The 20,557-nt window shown below is 35.8% G+C and overlaps 3 protein-coding genes across 4 annotated transcripts in view; 2 read left to right on the forward strand and 1 right to left on the reverse strand.

Moving 5' to 3' along the window:
* Positions 1–5,023, forward strand: part of LOC113065508 (complement factor H) — a 93,857-nt gene extending 88,834 nt beyond the window's left edge. For both annotated transcript variants that reach the window (XM_026236799.1, XM_026236800.1), the window contains one exon: positions 4,438–5,023. In XM_026236799.1, the coding sequence (XP_026092584.1) occupies positions 4,438–4,505 (68 nt within the window). In that variant the 3' untranslated portion in view covers positions 4,506–5,023. The remainder of the gene's footprint in view (positions 1–4,437) is intronic.
* A 274-nt stretch (positions 5,024–5,297) lies between these two features.
* Positions 5,298–12,135, reverse strand: LOC113065509 (V-type proton ATPase subunit S1-like). Its single transcript, XM_026236803.1, has 10 exons — positions 11,982–12,135; positions 11,654–11,777; positions 9,495–9,569; positions 9,208–9,401; positions 8,575–8,606; positions 8,326–8,411; positions 7,893–8,134; positions 7,754–7,804; positions 6,664–6,901; positions 5,298–6,546 (listed from the first exon to the last, which is right to left on the reverse strand). The coding sequence occupies exons 1-10, from the start codon at positions 12,104–12,106 to the stop codon at positions 6,337–6,339; spliced, it is 1,377 nt and encodes a 458-aa protein (XP_026092588.1). The 5' UTR covers positions 12,107–12,135; the 3' UTR covers positions 5,298–6,336.
* A 1,001-nt stretch (positions 12,136–13,136) lies between these two features.
* On the forward strand, positions 13,137–20,517 carry LOC113065510 (rab GDP dissociation inhibitor alpha). The gene is made up of 11 exons (XM_026236804.1): positions 13,137–13,426; positions 14,602–14,709; positions 15,004–15,103; positions 15,272–15,406; positions 15,512–15,710; positions 16,429–16,560; positions 16,648–16,747; positions 16,999–17,170; positions 17,379–17,523; positions 17,903–17,957; positions 18,357–20,517. Exons 1-11 carry the CDS (start codon positions 13,382–13,384, stop codon positions 18,507–18,509), a joined length of 1,344 nt encoding a protein of 447 aa, XP_026092589.1. The 5' UTR covers positions 13,137–13,381; the 3' UTR covers positions 18,510–20,517.
* Positions 20,518–20,557: the final 40 nt, after the last annotated feature.

Raw genomic sequence — 20,557 nt, forward strand, 5'->3', positions numbered from 1 at the left:
TGGCTTCTGTTTTACACTCCCCTCTTAAAGGTTGGTTGTAGGAGTAACGTTGTGTAAATTTAGGGCACTGGTATACATTTTCGGTGGAAGAGCGGATTACCTCACGGCTGCGCGCTTTTCTTTCGTCTGGGTTTTCAACTTTTATAACATAAAATTGCAGGTTCATTCAAACGTTTCTCGCCTAGTATGCTGTCTGTCGCATGACTGATGTGTGTGAGCTCAGCTCGAGCAGCTTCTTTCACTGGTCCGATCCGATAAATGGTCCGTGCGGCTTAGCTTAATTCTAATGATTTCGTCAAACTTTCACATTTCACCAGACATTTTTATTAACTTTAAGTAACGTTAATACTTGTATGAAAGTTTTGCAGCTAATCTTTTAATGTATTAATGCTGGCGAACAAACAGGAATAGCATTCATTTGCAATCGATCTGATTCTCTGGGGGAAACAAACAGACTAAAGGAAATTAAAACTTTTTTTAACGTATAAAAATAATAATTAACGTATCAGACAGATTACTTAATATAATATTATAACAGTTATATACATCATACGATTATATTAACAGTTACTTACCCATAATCAGGCAGGTTGCCTCTGATGTCCGCGCTGAGTCGCTGACTGTTAAAATTTGAACCGGAGTGAAGCGGGAAACATATAGCTAACAATAACCCAACGACGAAAAAAAAAATGACCCAACAAATTTTAAGATAACCCAACACATAGACCCAATATGTGCAGTGGTGGCTCCAGACAATTTTGATTGGGGGACAATGGGGGGTCCTGGTCATTTCAAGGGGGGTCTCATGAAAACCAACAAAAAATAAAGTGGGCACGGCTAATAACTGCATATTACTGCATCGAAAATACATTTTGGTCCAAAAATAGCAAAAACTATGACTTTATTCAACATTGTCTTCTCTTCCATGTCTGTTGTGAGAGAGTTCAAAACACAGCAGTTTGTGATATCCAGTTCACGAACTAATCATTCGATGTAACCGGATCTTCTTGAACCAGTTCACCAAATCAAACTGAATTGTTTGAAATGGTTCGCGTCTCCAATAAGCATTAATCCACAAATGACTTAAGCTGTTAACTTTTTTACCGTGGCTGACACTCCCTCTGAACAGGGCCGTGCAGAGACCTTTGGAGAGGCAGGTGATCAAAGTATAAAAGGGGCACATGGACAAAACTTTAAATGGCACTGTTCAAAATATCAATACAGCAATATATTGTGATGCATTCCTTGCTGATTCGCATATCGATATGGATGGTTTTGTATTGATACAGCAGCAAATGTTTTGATGCAGTTTAGAAAAAGAAACAATAGAGAAGACAATTTTAAGTTTAAAATAATAATAGCTCTGGAATTAGAAACTGAAATGTCTTAAATTGTCCCAACCTGATGGCTTTTTCTTCTCTGTTCTACAGAATAATTAAGAACAGCGGTTATGGTAAAAACTATAGAAAACACTTGTGCCTCTACATTTTCCTCTTTCTCACCAGCCTCTGTCTCCTGGCTTGGTGTTCCCTGCTCTCTTTCTGTCAGTTGTACCTCTACATTTCCCTCTTTTTCTTCCTCTATCTCCATCTCCTCATTTGATCTATTACTTTCCACTCTCTGTCCATCTAGGAACAAGGCTCAATTCACTATTTCAACATTAATATATTATTTTAACCATCACTACTACTCTTGCACCTAATCAATTCCACCTTAAATATTGATACAAAACATAAAAAACTGATACACTGGAATATAGTGATTAATATTATTATTATTATTATTACTGTTGAAGTTGTCTAAAATTGAACACCTTTGCAATGTAAACAAATGACAGGCATTTGTTATCCATATCCTTCACATTTCACTTTGATGTCAGGTATATTATGCATTTATTTCCAGAGAGATATTATTGAGTTTACAGGCTAAAGTGGTCTTGCTGTTGTAAACACTGTTGCTAGTGTAGAAAAAATACATATATTTGCGTCACATTTAAAATATAATTAATTTCTGAATTGTTTTTATTTTATAATGATAATTTAGAGAAATGGGAAAATCTGACAAAACGATGCACAACCTTACCAGTGTTGTGATAATTATTTTTAAGGCACTCAACATGTTAAAAAATAAATAAGTACTGTAATATAATAAAAGTTTAGTCAAATAAAATAAAAAAGACCAGACCCCTCGATGCCTGTGAAACTTTTCTCCCTCAAACAGCACGCTAGTGTTACTTCTACACTACAGGCTACACACAGCAACATATCTGCATGTTCTCACCTCAAATCGTTCTTGTAAAATAATAATAAGTAAATAAATGTCAAAATCATTTTGCTGAGAATGAAACACCACTTACCAGCTGCCACGGTGTTGAAAATATCCTTTAGCAATTATAAAATGCGCGTGAGGAATCGTCCCGGTGAGGTGAAAGGTCATCATGTTGGTCATTTTATTTACGGCTAAATTATTATTAATAAATTGTACTAATATTATGATTGGGCGTGGGCAGGCATCACAAAAGGGTATGTTATTACAAAAAAAATCGAGGAAATTTTGCTTTGACAAAAGGGCACTTAAGGGGCAAAGGAGCAGGTGCTCAAGTGAACCGGTTCTTTCGGACAATGTGATCAAATAAACCAGTTGGGGGAAAAAACGGTTCACCGGTTCTTTTGCGCTCGATGTAATGTCATTAGCGATGGCTGCCCTTCATTCAAGCCTTCAATTTATCCGCGCTTATAACATAAGCACAGAACAGGCGGCAAGGAAGTCGACCGGAAGTTGAAGCCGGCTGTGTGCTGCCATCTTGTAGCAGAACTTCACTTGCATTAGCATTCCTATTGACTCCCATTCATTTTGGCGTCACTTTGACAGCGAATAACTTTACATCTGAGGCGTTTAAAGACTCTGTTTGTCCATTATTTATTTCTAAAGATACACGACAATGTATAAAGGGCTCCATTACCTTCTATGTTACATTATGGGCCAGTAGGGATTGCGTCATAACCACTCGATTCTCTGTCGCATTACCGTACAGACAGGAGGAGAAGCTCGCAGGCAATTAACTTAATATGGCGTACTGGCGTTACATTTTAAAATACTATACAAAATAATGAATCAGAATACTTCTGCTCACTCACGCCAAAGAACTCCCCGCTTCAATTGTCTCAGTTGAGTTCCAATGGGGTCGCTGTGTCCATTTCTTTTACTGTCTATGGCACAGAATCAGTTCAGAATCAATCACCAAAAGAATCAGTTCGGTTCAGACGAGCTGTGAGTCAGTCTGCTTCACACTGAATCACACATGCGCAGTAACATCAGCTCCTCGGTTCTCGAATCAGACGCGTCTGACCGAAACGGTTCTCGGTTCAGTGTATGAATAAATGTCGAAATAATTATTATTTATTATTTTATCTGTGTAGTTTGAAGATAATTTTTTTAAAATCTTTATCCCGGATATATATATATATATATATATATATATATATATATATATATATATACACACATTAATCAGGAAGAGGATGATGGGGGGGGGGGGTCAAATGGGGGGTCAGAGCGTTTTTTTGCAGGGTCTTGCGATCCCCCAAGACCCCCCCTGATGCCGCCGGTGAATATGTGTAACCCAACGGTTGGGTTAAAAAAAACAATTGCTGTGCATTAACCCAGTCTTGTGTCTCGTCTAGTATCGCTCTCCTGAACCCAGTCTCCTGTATCATCTTGTCTCATTCTCGTCATCTCGTCTCGTGTCTCATTCTCAGGAACCCAGTCTTGTGTCTCACCTTGTTCTCATGAACCCAGTCTCGTTTCGTTCTCGTGAACCCAGTCTCATGACTCATGGGATAAGTGTCTCGTCACACACCTAATATTTCATAGTTTCTAATGTTTGCTAAGATTTACAAAAGGCTCTAAAGGAAAAGTTGTATGGATCTCTTATATGTAGATTTGATGCCAGTTTTTTTCATCACTGGGTTCTATTTGCTTTTGTTAAATTGCGCCGCTCACGTCTGGTGTAGACTCTTAGAGCAGAACCATGCATCGTTCATTTATATTTCTTCAGAGCGTTCAAGTGGGTACTTCAAGTCAAGTTGAGGTAATTCATATATGCCAAATAAATATTTTATAATAAATGATCAATGATAAATGATCTGATCAATGATAAATGATCTGTTGTCCATACAACTCTCCATATCATTGCCAATAAAACATTAACTCTACATTAACATCTACTAACTCTAAGAATAAACTCTCTGACAGATCAGAGATTCATTGTATCCTGTAATAGGCTGGTTTCTGAGCACTCTTCTGGTCATGTCATATTTCTAGTTGGTCATTGTAGTTTGGTTTAAATTAATATTTACTTGTGGGTTATGTTTAATTTTGTTGCAAGTGTTATATTTGTCTTAATCCATTAATTTTAGTTTTTTAATTTTTTTGCAGCTGCGTTGTTCCACAATCAGTACCACTGTTGCTCTGAAACAGATCTGTCTTCACAGAAGACAGGTTGATTTCACTTTTATAAAGTACTTGCTTGTCATTTCTATCTTAATTTTCAACACTCTTGATACAGTGACCACTCTTCTGTTAATGATGTTGCTGTTCCTCTTCTTAAGAATGACTGAAGATTCACACCAAAAGAAGTGCACTGATTGTCCCATACCTCACTGGTTTGGTTGAGAGCAGTGCTGTAATTTATTTAATTTTCTCTTGCCAAATTGCAGTCATGTAAATTATCTGTGGTGTACTGTAGTTCAGCTAATATTTTCAAACATTTTCGTTAAATTTGTCAGGTAATTCAATTTAAACTGCAAAATATTTCCCCAAAATAATTTGTTTCAAATATTTGATCATACTGTTTTATTGTAGCAAGTAGCTGTTGTTTGGAATAATGGTTTTGAATCACCACTTTGACATGCAAAAAAAAAATTTTTTAAAAAATGTATATATGAATCCACATCTTGCAATTGTGTATTTCACTGAGATCTGTAGGTGCTTGGATGGTCTCAAAATAAAAGCTCCATGGTCAAAAAACCTAACATTTGGGTTCTTTGATTGGGCGAATATTTTCCTTTTGTTCACAGTTTAGTTTTTAGATATTGCAGACTTAAGAATTGATTCAGTTTGATAAATGTAATATAAATTTGATTTTGCCAGATCAGTTGCTCCATCATCAGCAGATACATTTCATATTGCAAAATTCAACATGCATGGCTGCTTTCTGTATCATAAGGCTGCCAATTAACCATAGAATAACTATGTTCAGTCAACATTTCCATTAAAATCATTACAAAGAGCAGTGATGAGATGTTTAGCGGTAGTTTAATCATTCAACTAGAAAACAACAATGTTCATAAAATGATTACAGTGCACTGCTCTGATTGCAAATCTAGTGATGTGAACTGCTCATTTGAATCTGTAGAAAGAATATACAATATATGTTTCAAAACAATGCCCAACAAAACAAAGACATTTTTACAATTCTGGGCATCTCATAAATTAATTAAAACAATTATCCATTGAAGATAAATTAATACTTGTTACATCCTGGCACTCTTAGTTGTATAATAACCAATAAATTAGCCTAATGACCACTGCTCATTTCCATGCAGTGACTGGTCCTTCTAAGGCACTTAAATTGTACATTTAGCATTATTATTTATTGGCAACTCTTAATGTACATCTACAAAAAAAAATCTAGTACAATATGACAAACAAACCACCAGATTTAAATGACAAGATAAATAACAGCAGCCCGAAAAATAACATCACAAGATTTTCCAATGCAAAACATGTCAAAAGTTATTGCATTCATAAGAAACATGCATGTGCACTGTATGTGTACTGAAATGTGTAGGTTCAATTCAATGCATTAGGAATCATAAACTAATGTCAATTAAAAACTTTTTTGCATTTTTTTATCTCTAGACCAATGTTAATTTACAAATATAAAATTTGTATAATATTCAGTGTTCCTTCATATACCTGTATATGTACAGTGTATAACAGTATTCATTTTTTACAGCTTCTATAATCATAAAAAAAGTAAAATAATTGTTCATTGTTATTTCATGTAAGCTATTGTATTTATTTGTATAGAACCTTCTTGTAAAGCTTTATCAAAATTAATCAAATAATTAAACTTGTAACAAGGGAGAATTCTTTCTACAAGACGTCAAAACAAAACTGAAAAATATTTTGAATATACATAATCTCAAAAACCCTAGATCCATAAATTCCTGATTACCAACCACATAATTTTTGACATACATATGAAATCAAGTATATTTTTTTATAATTTTGACAACATGACAGTTTTTGGTTGTTCAGTGTTTGGTTAAATCACTCTGTCTGAGGCACTGAAATCGTTGGGCCCTTTGGATCATCAAAGCGGTCCATGGTGTGAAGCTGCATGATCATGTGCAGGCCATAGGTAAGAATGAAGACCATGAGCAGAGAGGTCAGCAGGCCCATCCAAATCCCTGGAGTGAAAAATCCTGCACAATCGCTGGCATACGAGAAGTCTTCACCAGTAACATTGAAGCCTTGGATCTGTGGGAAACATTGTGCATCAATCAGCTGCAGTATGTGGTATACTGTATATGAGTTTTGTAAATGAACCTGAATCACTGAACACTACCAGTTAAAAACAGTGCACTGTAATAGCACCTGAAAATCAGTGAAGGACAGCTTCCATTGGTTAGCGTTGTCTGTAGCACTGCGAGGCACCAGCAGGGGGCTCTGAATGCTGCTCACACTCTGGCAATGGAAAGAATACTCTGCAGGAGAGTAGATCCCACCACTGGCGTTAAAGATGGCCCTCTGGCCGTCATACTCCAGCACCACCTGCTCCACCACCGACCAGTTGCGAGCAGATACAGGAAATAAGATCTTGCGCATAGAGAAGCTTCGGAGAAATATCACAAATTAATAGGTATCACAACACCACAATATATAACATGCATGCAGTATTGGCCAAAGGTTTTATATAATTACAAAAATATCTTATGTTCAACAAAGCTGCAATATTATATGAGAACACCTTTCAAAATGTTTTTTTATAAATCTTAATCCTAACTTTTGACTGCTGGCGTACTTCACCCAAAACGCAAGTTAAGAAAGATTTAACTTGGCATTAAATATGGTTAATTCAAAAGGTCAAACAAAGTGAGCTTCCGTGTTTATTAATCGTTTGTTAAAAAAAAATAAACAAAATACATTGACCAAGTATACATGTTTAACACTTTTTTAAAAAGATAAACAGAATCATGAATATTTTTATTTTGGTTTCACTTTTGACATTTAGTAACTGCTTTTCTTTTAAAAAATAAAAATAAAAAAAGCTTGCTCTATTCTTTTTCTATTATATCGGTTTACTTTTTATTATATAATAAAAAAATAAAGAGACTTGTTATAGCACTTTGTGCTCTTGTTGATTTTGATTGTTTCCATTGTCAGGTCGCTTGTAGTGTCTGCTAATGACTGAATGTAATGTAAATGTAATGGCCTGTACATGGGGTCCAATGTTAAAGAATATAAAAAATAAAATAAAAAGTACCATCTGTTCAAACTAGTATTGTGAGAGTATGTGTCGTGAGATCAGTATTGTGTATTGATGTGAATCGTGACATGAGTATAGGGTTACATCCCTATTAAATATGCATGTAAAATATATCCATATCCAACAATTGGAGTAAATCATTTTCTTCAAAATCACAAATAATACATATCAGTGATGGATTATGTGTTGAATACTCACATAAGCCGGAGGGATCGCAAATCCAGAACGTTTTGGTAATTAATGACGAGCCTGGAAAACAAAATATGTTATACTTTCAGAGGAAAACATTGAAAAATATTGAAATGTATACTGGTTTCTTGTTGATTGTGATTCTGACCTTGACAGGTTTTCATTGCAAACTGAACCAGTCGTGTCAGCAGAACCATTAAAAATGTCTCTTGCCAGATCCACCTGCTTCCCAGAGTAACTAGCGAGGAGAGTGTCAGCCCACAGCAGGATGCAGGGCTGGCCCGCTGTGCTTTTGACAACGAGTGGAGCTTTCACAGATGACTGTGGCGGTGCCTGAAGTAGCGATCGGCCCACAGAATGTCCTGCCATTACTGGAGTCTCCTCAACGACCTAAAACAGAAGGATAAATGACAAATGAATAAAACATCAAAGCTGTCATGAATTTATAGTCTCAAATAAAGAGGAACATAATGTGAAAAAAAAAAAAAGTACAGTACATACTAACTTGTCCTTATGATTTTCCACATTTGGTAAAAGCATCTGTAAAATGAATCACTGTTAAGGTAAATGTGGGGACTTACTCTAGAGGGCTTCAGACCGGTGTATACAGCAGTGTAAGGCACATCCTGAGATCTGAACACGTCAAGGACCTCTCCAATGATCGCATCTAATCAGAAAATAAATCTTACATCCTTTAGTATAATACAACAATACTGGCAAACACATGGCATCAAGTTCAATTGAATTATACCATAAAAAACAATAAACAATCATTATATTAAAATAAGTATCAAACCGGATAAAAAAAATATATAATAACAACTACTCACCATTTTTCATAAGCGATTCCTTTGTCTCATCCCTGACATTCAAAAAAAGCAAAAACAGTGTTATTTTTGTATGTTTTATAAAGCATTATAGTTTTTATTAACATTAAAATTAAATTTTATTTTTACCTTTTGCTTTATTTTTTTTTAGTAATTTTGTTGTGTGATTGTCATTTTCATTATTTTCATATTTTTTTTATACATTTATGCATTTAACTTGAGCTTATTTTAAGTTGGTTAAGGAAATATTTTTTATTTTAATTTTAAAAGTGTTTATGCTTTGGTTTTCATATATGATATTTTATATGATATGGTTTTTAGATATTATGTGCGGTGTGGTGTTTCAAAACATTGAAACAGAAAATTTATAATTTTAGAGTGACATGTTTTATATTAGAAAACATTCTTTGAGAAATCATTCAGACATTAACCAGTTTCTTTCATTTTACTTTAATATTGTGCTGTGTTTGTAATGCTTTGGAATGCAAAATGATTCATTCTGGCATCACATCACACTGACTAAATTTTAGTCCCCGTGCTGCAGAAAGTTACCGAGATGAAAAACATGAAAGTGTCTGAAAACATTTTGTAAGATATTGTATATGTATAATTAAATAGCATTACAGAACATCTTACCCAGCAGTGTAAGGGAGATGGACAGCCAGCAGTGAAGGCTGTGCGGTGTTCAGCTTGATTTCTCTCAGGGTGCTGGGGTCGATGTGGACTGCTGGGATACCCAGCTCTCCCTGGAAAATCTCCAGGATGGAATGTGATGCAGACCAGTCCAGGGCTGGCAACACCAGGGGACTGGAGGACATCTGGAGGGCTGACTTGAATACAGTGAGAGAATGTTGAGAGAAATCTAGTTGTGCTATACCTTCAGAGAAAAAAAGAAGAAAAAAAATCTGAAAGCACATACCCACCTCTACATTCAAAAATGCACTGTCTTGCTTGTTGCCAAAAACTCCACCGTACATAGTGAAGTCCTCCATACTGAGCTATAAAGTGGGGAGAGCAGGCAAAAATTCTGTTATTTTAGTATCCTTGATACTTTTCAGCTTTGTTTTTATATTATGACTTAGTTTTTATTTTTATATTTAATTTTTTCATTTTAACTTTAAACTTGTAATATTTAAACATTTTTATTTTACTACAATTTATTTTTGTTGTATTAATAGTATTATTTCATATTACACTATTTATTAATATTATGAATTACCGCATTTTTCGGACTATAAGTCGCACCTGAGTATAAGTCGCATCAGTCCAAAAACACGTCATGATGAGGAAAAAAACATAAGTCGCATTTATTTAGAGCCTAGAACCAAGAGAAAACATTACCGTCTACAGCCACGAGAGGGCGCTCTATGTTTTCAGTGGTAAACTACAGGAGCAATGAGCAGCATAGAGCGCCCTCTCGTGGCTGTAGACGGTAATGTTTTCTCTTGGTTCAAGTCAAATTCATTTTGAAAAATAAGTCCCACCTGACTATAAGTCGCAGGACCAGCCAAACTATGAAAAAAAGTGCAACTTATAGTCCGGAAAATACGATAGGTTTTATTTTGATTTTTTTCAATACTGAAAAATAAGAAATGCTGGTGTAGCAACAAAATAAGTGTAGTTGTATTATAGTTGTTGAAAATGGTTTATATGGTTTTAGTTGAAAAAAAAAAACACTGATTCAGATCACATATACATTGTTAATATCTACCGATCACACTTGTTAGTCAATGTTTCAAAACTCTGATGTTTAATATTGCAATAAAGAAAAAGAAATCTTGCAGACCATCAAAATTATACAAGGGTAATGTAACACTGGTATGTCCAAGGGAAGATGGATGGGGAACTAAGAATGTGGCTCAGAGTCACACTATACTGACAAGTCCAGTAAATGGCTGGGAGAGTAAAAATATCTGTGAGAGGAGGAAACTACTTCACTAATAGTTCCACATTGTAAAATACATTCCTACTACACTGATCACATTGTAAAGCTTTTCACCAAGGTCTGAAATGAACTTTTCCATTAAAGGATAATATGTGGAATTGATTTCAAAGGGCATTGTTACATTTATGAGGACATTTTTCTAAGAAACAGCACATCATTCATTGTTTCATATATTTCAAACAATATAAGTGGTCATATAACTAAATAATATTGTATTATGAGACTAATCAAAAGACAATTTTTTCGGCTGGTGCAACAAATTTTTGTGAGCGGTTGCACCGGTGCTCACTGGATCTCGGCCACCACATTGCGTTTGAAACAACCTTTTAAAAGAGAAATTCAAGCACTTTACAGTGACTTTCAAGCATTTCACACAACTGTTTTTCCAGCACTTTAAAGCTCTAAAATGATCCAGTTTGAATGTTATTTTTGATGGGATGAACAAAATATACTTTGTGGTAAACAAACACTTATATAAAATTAAACAAATACATAATATCACAATTATAACCAGTAGACAGCAGCAGAGGAGCACTTATTGGCTTACTAGTCATTCATTTATGCTTTTTCTCTACATTTTAAAATTATAAAACAACTATTATAAAATATAAAATCATCAAGAAATCAGATTTTGTCAGAATTGTACACTTTTTTTGTGAATGAAGTAAGAAAAGTCACAAACTTTTCATCAATTTGCTACTAAATCGAACAATCACTGAACTCGGCCAGTTCCATAGGCTAAAAGAATAATGGTACATTTAATAAGAGTGGAATATATAAATTTTCTGCATAGAAAAAAAGTAGATTTTGCACCTGTTACTGTTGTTAATAAAAGTAAATTTTGTATGCATCTTAAGTCATTAGTGCTTTACGGTCAAATCTGTATAAACAATAAACCATAAATGAACATGAAATGTTATTAGTAACTACACTTATTAAAGCAAAAATAAAATAGTAATTTTATGATTAAATGATCTTTATTTTGAATACCCCCACACACCACCCCCAGCGCTACCAAATCTGCTCCTGGGTCCATCATCTGTAGATCTTGGTGTCACTGGTGCCACTGCTCTCAAATGGAGCCCTGTGTGGGAGGCATTATTTCACCCAACATTTTAAAGATATGGGGCATTTTACCTTATCCTGCAGGAAGAGCAGCACATTGTGTGGAGCAACGGACAAGGCAGATTTCAGATAAGACCCCAGCTGCCCTCCAGACACTGTCTGACCAGCTGCAGGTTGGGCCAGGTGTAGGTTGGACCTGTGTTGACAAAGATATCATTCAGTTTGCAACCCCCTCAACAAAATCAGGCTGACTGAAACCTTGTCCACTGTAATGAACCTCTACCAAACACTTTCCAATGTCACTGTCTGCCTGAACTTATAATAGAAGAGCATAGCAGTGTTCTGGAGCTAATAGAAATCAATCATAAAACCATATTTAAGAGACAAACATGTAACGTACCCATCACTGGTCCACATGAGCAGAGGCACTTGACCATAACAGCTATAAATCGAGCAGATGAATAATAAAACCGAGGTGAAGGCCATTGTTGAAACGCTCCTACACCGCATTACCACTTCCGTCATCCTCGGGAGAGTCACGTGAATGATAGATGATCATATGACTGATTTTTCTTCAATCATGTGATTCTCTTCTAACTCGATTCGTCCGTAGACCCTTCTCTAATAATTCACGTCTCCTGAGCAGTGCGCAGGCGCGAGATGCAGCGTCTGTCTATGGCCTGAACATCATATAGACTACATTTGCATTATTCGGTAGGCCAGCAAGAAAAAGAACATAGTCGCTGTAAAACATCCTCTATTTAGAACTTTGATTACACATTCATTGATTACAAATATGAAAAAAAATTAACCTTTAGATTTAAGTTCAATTTGGAACTCTATCTATCTATCCGTCTATCTGTCTATCTGTCTGTCTGTCTGTCTGTCTGTCTGTCTGACGTCTGTCTGTCTGACATTTCTTAAGAGAGAAATGCTGCAATGATCCATTTGTCATTGTAAAACACATTTTTTCCAAAGTTTAATAGTATCTTTGTTTTGTAAGACAACATTAAAAAAAATAATGCTTTTTAATACTCAAAGTAAAGTTGCGTTTATCTCTAAACACATTTGGATGACGCTGTCATTTCAGGACCACTTTATTGGGCTTAAATATTGACAGACAGTCTCTGTCATATCGCATTTTAATCAAGCCTATTTTAATTATTAACAGATCATATATTATTATGAGCATGTTGATATAAAAGTAAAAAAAATCATTTGCGTTTGCAGAACACTAAAACAGCTCTTATCTTAATCATCACCGCGTTGATTCACGCATTATTGACAGAGGCTTCACCCACAATGTTGTTGGCGGAGGGATATATGGTACTGTGACTGCGCCCTGTGCCATTCAGCTGGGAGATTGGGAAATGAAAGTGCCACCGAGCGTATTCAAATGTATTTAATCAGATTCCCCAGGACGTGGATTACCATTGATATTTTAAAAGCGTCTATATTTACGGCTGAATTGTAACTCTGGGCTGATGACATTCATAGCAATATCGATCATCTCCGAGTAGGGAGGTGCACTATATTATTTCGCGAATGTCTCCGCACCGCTGGAGCTTGTGCTGCGGTCAGGGCCATCTTTGGTTGTTCTCGCCGGTCTCACCACAGTCAGTTTGCAATTGTGATACGTAAAAAAATATTAGAGCGATAATTGTTCGCAAAGAGGTGTTTTTTGCCACTCATAGAACAATAGACTGGTCCTGCATAAATATTTTGTTTCATCAACACCGTTTTGCAGATTTTTTTGCAACGGAAATTTGGCAAAAGACGGGAGATCCACTGTAATACATCATGGATGAGGAATATGATGTTATCGTATTGGGCACCGGACTCACAGTGAGTAGCGCATTCGGGTCACTGAGGACTCGTTCGCTTCAGAAACAGATTTAGATGTTGCCGAGGGAGGCTCGGGTGCTTATAGATATGGCTGTACGAATAGATGCTTTGCGTTAGACTGAACCCTAAGGCCTATTGCTGACGCATCCTTTGGACCAGTTCTGTATGTGTGTGGAGTGAGCCAGCATTTCTCGCAATTTCTGCTTGAATACGAGCACAGTTCGTCCTAAATCTACCTTCCCCCGAATGTTCAAAGTCGCCGAGGCTGCATCATTATATTGGCATGAAAGTGGTTATTAAAAAGTAATGAGAGATTCTTCCCTCAGTGTCTGGTTCTAAGGAGTGGCATCAGGTATCCCGTGCGTCGAAATAGGCGCAAATGTGTATTTATTGCGGATATTTTGCCTTTTATGGTTTGCTAACGTACACGCTTTATTGTACTTAAGTGATGTTTAGTTCATTGTTTGCCTGTATTCATTTTTGTTATTGTTATTCATTTATTATTTAACAGACGTGGGAGCTTGACATTGCGTAAATACATGCAAAACATGTATTGTAAATAATAATAATAACGTAAAAAGCCGAAGTGCTTTTATGAAACGTTTCCTCTGTTTTCCTCATGGAGGATAGTGGATGATCTAGGCTGCGGCTCATGATGTGGGCTGGGTGTAGCGATGTCCGAATCGTGAAGAATTGTTCTTGTGAGTCGGATCTTTTCAGTGAATAAATCAAATAGTAGACGTTTTAGAAATTAGTATTATAGTATTGTTTCGTCTAAATATAAATTATTTCTAATTTTTTTAAAAGTCATGGATGTAACAAACGGAATTTGAACACAACAATTACAATAAACGCAATTGTTAATCAAAATCAAACATCAAAACACTAAATCGGTCACGCCAGGATGTCTGAATGACGTAGACGAATCAGAAGAATTCGTTTTCGAAGCGTTTCATTACAATTAGAACTGTTCAAAAGAACCGATTCGCGGGAATGATTCGGACTTTCCATCACTAGTTGGGTGGGGTGACTCGCATCCATCCCAGTGTTTAACACGGAAGTCAAGGCAATGGATAGATACCCGCTGCCATGTCAACAGATATTTAAATATATTTAAAAATTGAAATGTATGTCTATGACGGATTATTTCAACTAAATGATGTTTGTTTGTATAGGAATGTATTCTCTCTGGGATCATGTCTGTGAATGGGAAGAAAGTTTTGCATATGGACAGAAATCCATACTATGGTGGTGAAAGTTCCTCCATCACACCCCTGGAGGAGGTGAGGATAATTCACATTTCCCACTGTCACTATTCCAATCTCATGTATGCTTGGTATTCCACACGTTTACTGTAATTATATCATTGCAATGAATAATAAAATATTAATAAAAAATGTTGCCATTTGTATTTAACAATTTGTATTTAACAAATTAATACTTTATTTTAATATCAATGTTTATATTAATATAAAATCTGTTTTTAAAATCAATTGAGATTATCATCTGATGTACATATGTTTTATTTATCCTTGTTTTTAATGCATGCAATCACATTTTAAATGCTTTTCTCTCAGCTCTATAAGAGATTTGGGATTTCGGACAGCCCACCAGAGACAATGGGCCGGGGAAGAGACTGGAATGTGGACCTTATTCCTAAATTCTTAATGGCTAATGGTAAAAATACTGTTTGCTGGTCAATCAAAAACATGATTGTTGGTGTGATAATATTGCTCAAAACATGTTTTTGGATTAGACTGTTGTCAATTAAGTCATACAATTATGTAATTTCATAAAATTGCAAATAATGATGTACCACATGATTTTGTCACCATCTTCTTTAAGGTCAGTTAGTTAAGATGCTTCTATACACTGAAGTGACCAGATACCTTGACTTCAAAGTGGTCGAGGGAAGCTTTGTGTATAAAGGAGGAAAAATCTACAAAGTGCCCTCTACTGAGACAGAGGCACTGGCTTCAAGTAAGTCCAGCTAGCGATTTAATTGTCTCTAGGAATAAATCAAGAATGACTGTTTTTGATGAACATGCAGATTGATTTAGTTGACACGTAACATGTGTTGCTTAGATCTAATGGGAATGTTTGAGAAGAGACGCTTCCGCAAGTTCCTAGTTTTTGTGGCCAACTTTGATGAGAATGATCCCAAGACTTTTGAGGGCGTCGATCCCAAACTGACAACAATGGGAGAAGTGTACAAGAAGTTTGACTTGGGACAGGACGTCATCGACTTCACGGGACATGCCCTGGCCCTCTACAGGACAGACGAGTAAGTGTCGCTAGTGTTACAAAACCCTATAAAGTCCTTAAGAATCTTATTATTGCTTTCATCTTAAAACAAATTAATGGAATGTAAGGCAATACAGTACAGGAAAAATCTTTGTTTTATATATTTAAGTGTTTATTTAAGTATATATGGATATCATATCAATTAAAACATGTCTCTTTAAAGGTTTTGTCAAAATGAGTTTTTTCTTATGGATCAAGCCTGAAATCTCCACTTCAGTGGCACTTACATCAAAATATCTGATTTTGTTCCTATCCATATTCTGAATTTTTTACAGAAGGGTTCATTCATTTATCATTTGCCTGATTTATATAACATTGTATTCCTACATGTACAAGCATATTGAATTAAAAAATTTTATGTACTTCTTTTTCCCTGATTTATAGAGTGATGAAAATATATATCTCTTCTTAACTCTAATATGTAAACAAAATGAAACAATAATTTTGAAACCGGCCTTTTCCAATGTTCAGATATTTGTTGTGGAAATGTATGCAAATTGATGCATATTTTAGTTAGATAATGCCTCATTTGAATATTTAATTTTATTTCAGAAACCTTGTAATACAAAACAATCATCTTAATGTACCGTGATTAATCAGCCGGGGAAAGTACGCTTGCTTGCCTTAATGTCAATAAATGGCAACAAATTATTTTGGATTGGTAATAAATGTTATTAATTGAATTGAATTCCTCCTAGTTACCTAGAGCAGCCGTGTCTGGAGACCATCAATAGGATCAAACTCTACAGTGAGTCTCTGGCACGCTACGGGAAGAGCCCATACCTTTACCCTCTGTACGGACTGGGGGAGCTCCCTCAAGGGTTTGCTAGGTCAGCGTCTCCTCCCACACATGTGTTTAGTGTCATTGTAAAGTCGTTGTGTCAGAAATATGGTATTTTTTCTTGGGGAATTTACAGGTTAAGTGCAATTTATGGAGGAACCTACATGCTGAACAAACCAGTGGATGAGATAGTGATGGAGGGAGGACACGTAGTGGGCGTGAAATCAGAGGGAGAGGTGAACTTTTCACACAAGTGCTGTTTGCAGTGTGATATACCTTCAAATTAATAATTAAATATTCATAATTTATAATAATAATAAATTAAATTGATTTATTTCAAAGTGACAATGCATGGACTTAAAAAATGTAAATTTATATTTGGTTTATTTAATCAACCATGCATTAAATAAGATTAAATAGGTGGCTTTCATGCATAGGTTTATGCATAAGACCTGGTGTTGTCTTCTGATTTGGTGCAATCATCCAGGTTGCCCGCTGCAAGCAGCTCATCTGTGATCCTAGCTACATCCCGGACCGTGTGCACAAAGCCGGCCAGGTGATCCGGGTCATCTGCGTCCTCAGCCATCCGATTAAAAACACTAATGATGCCAATTCCTGCCAGATCATCATCCCTCAGAACCAGGTTAACCGCAAATCAGGTTAGTTACAATATATCAACTTCAGAATATTTGCAGGATAAACCTACACTATAACAGTGTGTATATGTATTAAAGTAAACGTTAGCATGTGTGCGTCTGTACTTGTGTGCAGTCACCACTAGAGGGCGCTGCTTGCTTGCATTTCAGAAATGAGCTGAGCTGAAATAATGAAAAGTTCATGCACATTTTGTTTTGTTTTTGCCTGTAGATATCTATGTTTGCATGATCTCCTACGCCCATAATGTGGCAGCTCAAGGGAAATACATTGCCATTGCAAGCACCACTGTGGAGACCTCTGATCCTGAAGCTGAAATTGAACCTGCTCTGGAACTCCTTGAGCCCATTGACCAAAAGTCAGTTTACGCTCTTTTTCTATGCCTTTTGTTTTTTGGGTCTTTTTTTTTTGTGAAGAATGTTAGTGACTTAAATAGAAGCAGTAATATTCCGTTCAACTGCACAACTGCGAGTGTAATACTGCTTTTATGCAATAGTTTTGGAAATAATAGTTCATATCTGTTAATAATTGTCAATATCAAGAAAGATAAGAAAAATGACCATTTAGTATTAGGTATAAAAATAAAACATTCACTCTTTACTATAGACAAACCCCATAACTCTTTATACTTTGGTCTGGAACACTGCTTTGCCAGCTAAATTCTTGGACTACAGATAATATTTATATTAAAACATCAATCATAAATGGAATGCAATTTTTTTATGCCATTTCTACAGGTTTGTGGCCATCAGTGATATGTATGAACCCAGAGATGATGGTACAGAGAGCCAGGTCAGCTTCCCTCAGTTATTTTAATATTATTTCTATATTACTGTAGTATTTACTAACATCTTGAATTAGCTTCTATACTTTTAGCTTTCATTCAGTTTTATTTTAGTTGTAATTTGACTATGTGCTTTTGTCATTTTTATTAGAATTTTAAATATTTCTATTTAACTTTACTATTAGTAAGTTTAGTACTTAAAGTTTCATTTTGCTTTGGTTTCATCATAGTTTTTTTAGTTTCTGTTTTTAAGCGAATATTTATTTAATTTATTTCAGTTAACACAAACTATTTGAATAGTTTTAGTTAACAATAACAACACTGGCTTCACAGTTCTTTCTTTCAACAAGGCACTGCCGGGCATCAATCACAAAACATAACCGCTATCCTTGTTTCCATGTTTCCAGATTTTTGCATCACGGTCCTACGATGCCACCACTCATTTCGAAACGACATGTAACGACATCAAGGACATCTACAAGCGGATGACAGGCAGCGACTTCGACTTTGAGAACATGAAGCGTAAACAGAACGACGTCTTCGGCGAGGACGAGCAGTGAGGGGTGGAGAAGTGACGGAGGAGTGGAGAGGCAATGATCAGGTCGAGGGAGAGATGAAGCTGCGTTCAAAGGAATGACAACGCTTTAAATCTCTTTCAACCAGCCTTATCTTTATCCTTATCTGCTCATTCCCTCCACACTCCTCCGGTGTCTCTGTTCGGATACTTACAGTTCAGCACAAAGACACACAAATGCTCTATTGCTCACATTCCACAACTCTGCACTACAAAGTGGGCTCACACCAACATGCTATTTTAGATTCATACACAAGCAGTATGCATCGTTTGCGCAAAATATCCTGCTGAAGTGAAACACGTCTCTTTCTGTTCTCTGAAAATCATCTTTGACTGAAGCCCACAGATGTGAACGATTCCTCGAATATTGAAGGTGATTTAAAACAATTTCTCATCAACTTTGGTGAACTGTCCTCAGAATGTTAGTTTAGCATACTGCCGTCACTTTTTCATGTGAACACTACAGCAGCTTTCCTGTACTTTGGGAAAGTGTCCCTGAGCAAAATAGTACGATTATGAAACGCTCTCAATTAAAAACTAGAGTTTGACACCTGGAAAAGGATGTAATATGATATCGACAATATTTAAAACACAGAAGTCGTACAAAAATAAATCGGACTTTGCTAGATCCAGCAATCAAAACCTGAACTGACGGTCTTATAAGTCTCATATCATTGCATTTCCTAATCATGATCCTTCTGCTCTATCACTTTAAAGGTATTTAGTTCTTTTTTATGATTATTATTGGAGACAACTAAATTGAATGAGATGTATAATATGCAGTATAGAAGTGAATTGTAAGCCATTAACTTGTAGCTAACATTACAGTCTTTGTGCTAACTTAAAAACATTGTATGGCCTCACAATGATCTGTCGACTTTATTCTACATTCCTCATCCTCCTGCTATCATTCTTGTTTGTAGTAAAAAAAACAAAAAAAAAACAATACAGACAGCTGGTATTGAATGCAGATGTGAGCAAAAATGCATAATGAGTCGATCGCTTACGGGAAATGAGTCTTAATAAGAACGTGGAAGCAATTTTCACTCCCACAGCTGCAGAAGTAAATGATAATGTGAATTTAATGAGTATCAGATCCTTTGGTATTCAATAGTAGCCATATCTGTTGGTAATCTGGCTTTTGTAAACCAGGCTGACTAAATATATTCATGCTCTTAACTTTGAATTGTGATGAACACTATGCCTCTCCCTGTGTACTGTAAAGATTCTCACTCTTCATGCAACTAAACCGCATCTTCGATTTCTATTTTATCAGTGATTGACACATGCAGTCTCTGCATTTACACTTGGCTGTTAGAAACCACAAGACAAACTTAGTATTGAACTATGACTGGTCATTTTCACCATTACTTATATCCCTATTCATGCTTGTTTTTGTTTTCAAATGAATTGATCTGCCATCAATAGTTATAGTGGACTCTAGTCTGGACCAGATGATAATGGTGTGCTGTCTGAACTCTTACTGTACAGCTTTCAGTGTAGAATATACAAGCATTGTCATGTTTTCCATACTCGCCTTTGCTGAGAAAAAGCCTTTGACTCGAGTTCCCTCCCTCCCTCCTTTCCTCTTTATTTTAAATGGAAAACAAGGAGTGTGACAGTTTCATTACATTCTTGAATTTTATTGGGCCAAATTCACTTATGGCCTTATTGATTCATGTAGAAGCATACAGGTCTTGAACTCTTTCCTTAGTGCACAAATTAGATGGATTAATGATAACTGGAATCAAGTAGAATTACGCTGCATTGCTCTATTTGTTATCTTTTGCACCTCTCCAGCATATTGTTGCATATGTTTGGATTAACTGTTTTGTACTGTATTTATTTTCATTTTGTCTTTCATTTTCAATGTTGAAACAACTAAACATCTTTAAAAAACTGACACACAAACCCGACAATTTTAAGTTGTGAATTTCATCTCGTGTTTGAGCAGTCTTGTGCAACAAAAATAAAAATGGATAAAATGAAACTCAGTCTTTCTTGGGTTACGTTTGATTATTGGTACATGATAAA

This window comes from Carassius auratus, chromosome 48, assembly GCF_003368295.1.
Source record: "Carassius auratus strain Wakin chromosome 48, ASM336829v1, whole genome shotgun sequence".
Taxonomy (NCBI): domain Eukaryota; kingdom Metazoa; phylum Chordata; class Actinopteri; order Cypriniformes; family Cyprinidae; genus Carassius; species Carassius auratus.

Excerpts from the sequence above, each read along its gene's own strand:
- LOC113065509 (XM_026236803.1), bottom strand. The coding sequence starts at position 12,106 with ATGACGGAAGTGGTAATGCGGTGTAGGAGCGTTTCAACAATGGCCTTC. Across the intron at positions 9,570-11,653 it reads TGCTCTTCCTGCAGGATAAG|CTCAGTATGGAGGACTTCAC; the intron begins GTAAAATGCCCC and ends CCCACTTTATAG. Across the intron at positions 8,412-8,574 it reads GGAATCGCTTATGAAAAATG|ATGCGATCATTGGAGAGGTC; the intron begins GTGAGTAGTTGT and ends TTTTCTGATTAG.
- LOC113065510 (XM_026236804.1), top strand. The coding sequence starts at position 13,382 with ATGGATGAGGAATATGATGTTATCGTATTGGGCACCGGACTCACA. Across the intron at positions 14,710-15,003 it reads CCATCACACCCCTGGAGGAG|CTCTATAAGAGATTTGGGAT; the intron begins GTGAGGATAATT and ends CTTTTCTCTCAG. Across the intron at positions 17,958-18,356 it reads ATGATGGTACAGAGAGCCAG|ATTTTTGCATCACGGTCCTA; the intron begins GTCAGCTTCCCT and ends CCATGTTTCCAG.